We start from the raw sequence: 6,199 nt of genomic DNA, 5'->3' as shown, positions 1-6,199 counted from the left end.
CGTAGGCAGGCAATAGAAAAGGACATTTCTCCATGGTACACTGAGTTTTGTTGCCTGGCTACCCAGACTCATTGCTCCCCAGTGCGTGCCACTGGGTTATTGTGCTTCTAAATATGGTTGACATAAAGATACGATTTATGTCATGGATAAAGTGGGGGTGTAATTGTAAAATATATACCATCTTTGTAACATATGAGAGATGTACCTGGTTGACAAATGATGTTTTAAAAAAATATATATAAGATTCTGGAAATGTCTGTTATTGAAACAAATGTTAGATGAATGAAAATCGTTTAGAGTCGACAATATCCTATAAGCGCCTTACCTGACACCTTGACAGTTTAAAACAAAAAATCAGTTAGTCAACAACTAGGCTAATTGACTTAATGACTTCCTGAATCCATATGATTCGGATCCAGTCATCGCTTCCGTGTTTTCGATCTCTCCTTCTCGTCTCTCGCTCCAACTCTCTTTTAGTCATTCCCTTCACTTCTTTATTATCCACAACTCTCGGAGGGTGATGATGTTCAATGATTGGCTTACTTAGGTGGGGCATGGGAGACCGGACGCTGGCATTTCTGATCCGTGTTCATGTTTAGACTACACCTTTACACACCCACGGAGCAGAGAGGATGGACAGCGCGCCAGGAGTGTGAAAAGACTCGGACATAATAACCGGTGGCGGTGGTCCGGTGGCGGTGGAAGCGGCGGACCAAGAGACGACCAGAGAGAGACGAGTCAATACTTTTCACCGTTTCAACGGGCGAAGTTGACTAGTGCTGAAGTAGAGCAGCGCGCAGCAGCACCAGTTTTTCCTACATCATTTATTTTTTATTATTGCTCTGTCTCAAACGTTAAAAGATATGGAGCTCTGGCTGATATAGATCTACGGAACTTTCTTATATGACTTGTCCTGCCAGCACTTATTTTACGGTTCGTATTTACCCCTGAACGCGAGTTGGAGTTGGAAGCGATAATATCTGGGATATTGTTCCATAAAAGTTATTAATTTAGTTTATCCTGCGTTATCGGTGATATGTGTCTTATCCACACATACTTCTATTGGAGGAACTCATAGCAATAAATAACATTGAGTTTTCTTTATTTTTTTTTATTTTTTTTTACAGGATTGTATTTATTTATCCCATGTTGGTTTATTTATTCCAGTAACCTAAACTACATGTAGCCTACCAAAACAAACATTTGGACACGTTTCTATTTTGGAGACTGATTTGTCATTGAGAAATGATATTTTGAAGGGACAGACTCTAGCCAACATTGAAGAGAGTGGATTGGCGATATCCAGGGCATCGAGAACACCTGGGACAAATCGCGGTGGCGTAAAACATTAAAGATGCTGACTTTTTGGATGCAGCGTGACCAAGGCCTCTGTCTTCTACTTGTTCTCACCAGTGGATACCTCGTCTCTGATGCTGGTAAGGAAAGCTTTATAACGTTATAACCTTTTATAACGCGGGCTATGTGGAGCTTTAATTTGACTGTTTGGGAAGGCATATGACTGGCACTCAAAAGCAACGCATTTTAATCCTTTGGCTCGATAGGCTATACGAAATACGTAGCATAGATTGAATCAAGGTACACCTGCTATACAAGATTGCCTTGTTACCTGTGCCCCTGCTCTGTCCTGATAGTGAGCGCTATCAACACACACATACATTCTCTCTCTCTCTCGTGTGCAATCTGAAATTATATGACTCGTTAATGTTTATTGCATGGTTTGATATTTAGATTACCCTTAGCTACATGTTTTATTATTTGTTTTGGAGATGAGCTTGGCTCCGCGGGAGCCCATACGAATCGAACATTTTAACTACACTGAACAAAAATATAAACGCAACATGTAAAATGTTGGTTTCATGAGTTGGAATAAAAGATGCTCTCAAATGTTGTGCACAAATTTGTTTCCATCCCTGTTAGTGAGCATTTCTCCTTTGCCAAGATAATCCAGCCACCTGACAGGTATGGCATATCAATAAGCTGATTGAACAGCATGATCATTACAGAGGTGCACCTTGTGCTGGGGTCAATAAATAGCCACTCTAAAATGTGCAGGAAGGGGAGAAAGAGGGGAGAAGATAAGAGGTTAGGAGAGGAGGAGGAGAGGGGAAGGGAGAGGAGAGGAGGAGCGTTGATTGAAGCCGAGGATGAGGCGAGACGATGACGAAACACTTGTATCTTATGATATGGCTTCAGCTTGTATTGACCTGCATCAGTGTCCATCTCTTGTAAGTGTCTTGACTTTTTGCAAAAAATACCCTCGGCCACACATATTACTGCAATGTAATCTTCTGAACTTGTCACGTCTCATCCGTAACCTCCAGAATTAGTGCACTACACTTGCCCAACAGTTGCCCCCTCCTAAGTAGTGCAGTGTAAACACAATTGTCATGATGAGCCAGAAAATGATAATAGCAGACCAATGTTTTTTGAAACAGCTGAATTGTATTATTTTTGAGACTTGTTTTGAGGATTTAACTGAAATTGTAGTTGTAACGATGTGCGCTGAGAGTCGGGAGGTGAGTTCAGGGAGTGTTTTGTTAATAAAAGGAACGGAACATAATCCAAAACAAGAAACGCTAACGGCACACAGACAAGAAACAATGACGCCTGGGGAAGGAACCAAAGAGAGTTTTTTATATATATATATATTATATTGGGAAGGTAATCATGGAAGTGATGGAGTCCAGGTGAGTTTGACGACCGGCGCAGGGGCCCGTCACGATGGTGACCGGTGTGCGCCATAACGAGCAGCCTGGTGACCCTAGAGGTCCGAGAGGGAGCCCAAGAGACAGTAGTAACAGCCTGCTACATTCCGAAATTGTCGCCTGTAGCTTTAAATCTCTTTACACCACTGAGAATGATCAACGTTGTCAGTCGCCATTTTCTTTTACTTCCATATAATGACTTCCATGATATTGCTCAAATTAAGCCTGGTTTGTTTCTATGGTAACTTTTATACGCTGGTGCAGGCCTAAGAGCTATCAAATCAAATTCAAATCAAATTTATTTATATAGCCCTTCTTACATCAGCTGATATCTCAAGCAATGCAGGTGTAGAAGCACGGTGGCTAGGAAAAACTCCCAAGAAAGGCCAAAACCTAGGAAGAAACCTAGAGAGGAACCAGGCTACGAGGGGTGGCCAGTCCTCTTCTGGCTGTGCCATTTAGCTATGGTTCAGCTAAACGTCAACATTCAGCTAACAGCCAGCACCATTTATGTGAGGAAAATGCAGGAAATATTTTGTTTAGCTAGCTAGCTATCATAACCTAGCTGTGTAACCTAATATTATAATATGTATTACACTGCGTGGTAACGTTACTGTACTTTTATATTTGTATGGGAAGGGTAAACGTTCATTAGTGATATGCTAACGTTACTTGATCATGAAGCATGTTGTTAGTTAGCTAGCTAGTGTAACCGGTGTGAAACGGCTAGCTAGTTAGCGGTGGTGCGCGCTAGTAGCGTTTCAATCGGGTGACGTCACTCGCTGTGAGACCTTGAAGTAGTTGTTCCCCTTGCTCTGCAAGGGCCGCGGCTTTTGTGGAGCGATGGGTAACGATGCTTCGAGGGTGGCTGTCGTCAATGTGTGCAGAGGGTCCCTAGTTCGAGCCCAGGTAGGGGCGAGGTGTCACGACTTACACCGAAGTCGGTTCCTCTCCTTGTTCGGGCGGCGTCGCCGGTTTTCTAGCCATCGTCGATCCACTTTTCATTTTCCATTTGTTTTGTCTTGTTTTCCTACACACCTGGTTTTCATTTCCCTCATTAAGTGTTGTGTATTTAACCCTCTGTCCCCCCCCCATGTCTTTGTGTGGAATTGTTTGTTGTAAGTGCTTGTGAACATGTTTACTGATGCGCGACGGGTTTTGTACCCATGTTTGTTATTCTTTATGCTGTTGGTTTTGCAATTAAACTGCTCCGGCTATTACCTAGTTCTGCTCTCCTGCGTCTGACTTCACTGACACCAGTTACGCACCCCTTACAGAAGAGAGGGACGGAAGCTAAACTGTTACACTAGCTAGCAGGAGTTAGCTGCATATTGTCAGCTAATTGAATGTGTACGGAAGAGGAAAAACAAACACTTTAATTGTCTGCACACGCTTGTGAATTGTTGCATTATTCAAGAGTGTAATATGTTTTATAGAAGGAAAAAGTTGCTTGAACTGTTCAAATAGTTTGTGCTTACTGGCTAGTGGCTACTGTGATATTTACGGTCAGTTTGAGCTGCGGACCAAGAATGTCAAGTTGCCAGGATGTGAATTGAAAAGTTGAAAATCTCTTTGCGCCGCTCCTCTCCTTGTTTGTGGGAATAGGGCATCAGGAGCACAACTGCATCAAGGCTTTTTAGGGATGTGCTGTATTTTGCCTTTTCAATACTATAACTCAGGCATAATTAAGAGCTGTTCTGTGTAGTTTGTTAAAGCTCAGTGATACAACTGAGTAATAATAAGCCAACTGAGTAACGATAAACCGTTGCTGTCAGAGTCGGAGGGATATGGGTTTTTATGGAGCCACCTGTAGCCCCAGGTGTTGCTCAATGAAACTAGATTATTTTAATCACATAGTCCTATCTATATACCAATAAATGTTATTATTTAATCACATAGTCCTATCTATATATCAAAAGCTGCTGTGAAATTCCACTTTGCTTTTACATTAGGCCTACCTTTCTCTCTCTCTCTCTCTGTCCTTCTCTCTCTCTCTCTCTCTCTCTCTTGTCCTCCTCTCTGCTCTCTTTGTCCCCCCTTCTCTGCTCTCTCTCTCTTTGTCCCCCCCTTCTCTGGCTCTCTCTCTTTGTCCCCCCCCTTCTCTCTCTCTTTGTCCCCCCCCTTCTCTCGCTCTCTCTCTTTTTGTCCCCCCCCTTCTCTGGCTCTCTCTCTTTGTCCCCCCCCTTCTCTGGCTCTCTCTCTTTGTCCCCCCCTTCTCTGGCTCTCTCTCTTTGTCCCCCCCTTCTCTCGCTCTCTCTCTTTGTCCCCCCCTTCTCTCGCTCTCTCTCTTTGTCCCCCCTTCTCTGGCTCTCTCTCTTTGTCCCCCCCTTCTCTCGCTCTCTCTTTTTCCCCCCTTCTCTCGCTCTCTCTCTTTGTCCCCCCTTCTCTGGCTCTCTCTCTTTGTCCCCCCCTTCTCTCGCTCTCTCTCTTTGTCCCCCCCCTTTCTCTCGCTCTCTCTCTTTGTCCCCCCCTTCTCTGGCTCTCTCTCTTTGTCCTCCCCCTTCTCTCGCTCTCTCTCTTTGTCCCCCCCTTCTCTCGCTCTCTCTCTTTGTCCCCCCCCTTCTCTCTGCCTGCCTGATAGTCAGATTATGACAGAAGCAGGCAGAGTTCTGAAGGTTTATTCAGTCGACGGTGAGCTGACGGTTTAGTCAATAGAGGATGGGCTGGAGGTTTAGTCAGTCGACGGTGGCCTGGAGGTTTTAGTCAGTCGACGGTGGGCTGGAGGTTTTAGTCAGTCGACGGTGGGCTGAAGGTTTTAGTCAGTCGACGGTGGGCTGGAGGTTTTATTCAGTCGACGGTGGGCTGGAGGTTTTAGTCCGTCGACGGTGGGCTGGAGGTTCTAGTCAGTCGACGGTGGGCTGGAGGTTTTAGTCAGTCGACGGTGGGCTGGAGGTTTTAGTCAGTCGACGGTGGGCTGGAGGTTTTAGTCAGTCGACGGTGGGCTGGAGGTTTTAGTCAGTCGACGGTGGGCTGTTCCAATAGAGCAGATAGTGCTGAACTATATCAGATGACCAGTCGTAGAATACATGGGGGGCTCAAACTCAATTTACATCTAGTGGTGATGCACCCCACTTTACAGATACATAACAGGGTAACTTTAACATTATCTTATCTGGTCAGTCGATGGTGGGCTGAAGGTTTATTCAGTCGACGGTGGGCTGGAGGTTTTAGTCAGTCGACGGTGGGCTGGAGGTTTTAGTCAGTCGACGGTGGGCTGGAGGTTTTAGTCAGTCGACGGTGGGCTGTTCCAATAGAGCAGATAGTGCTGAACTATATCAGATGACCAGTCGTAGAATACATGGGGGGCTCAAACTCAATTTACATCTAGTGGTGATGCACCCCACTTTACAGATACATAACAGGGTAACTTTAACATTATCTTATCTGGTCAGTCGACGGTGGGCTGGAGGTTTTAGGTTTTAGTCAGTCGAAGGTGGGCTGGAGGCTTTAGTCAGTCGAAGGTGGGCTGGAGG

General features: G+C 44.9%; 1 protein-coding gene across 1 annotated transcript in view; it reads left to right on the top strand.

The window, feature by feature from the left end:
- The first annotated feature begins 521 nt into the window (after nt 1–521).
- Nucleotides 522–6,199, top strand: part of LOC106589950 (netrin receptor UNC5B-a) — a 239,165-nt gene continuing 233,487 nt past the window's right edge. The window contains exon 1 of the mRNA XM_045710301.1: nt 522–1,436. Coding sequence (XP_045566257.1) covers nt 1,355–1,436 — 82 coding nt within the window. The 5' untranslated portion in view covers nt 522–1,354. The remainder of the gene's footprint in view (nt 1,437–6,199) is intronic.

This window comes from Salmo salar, chromosome ssa28 (genome assembly GCF_905237065.1).
Source record: "Salmo salar chromosome ssa28, Ssal_v3.1, whole genome shotgun sequence".
In the NCBI taxonomy this organism is placed as follows: Eukaryota; Metazoa; Chordata; class Actinopteri; order Salmoniformes; family Salmonidae; genus Salmo; species Salmo salar.
Note: the sequence above shows the minus strand (reverse complement) of the source record. Positions and strands in the feature narration are given on the sequence as shown.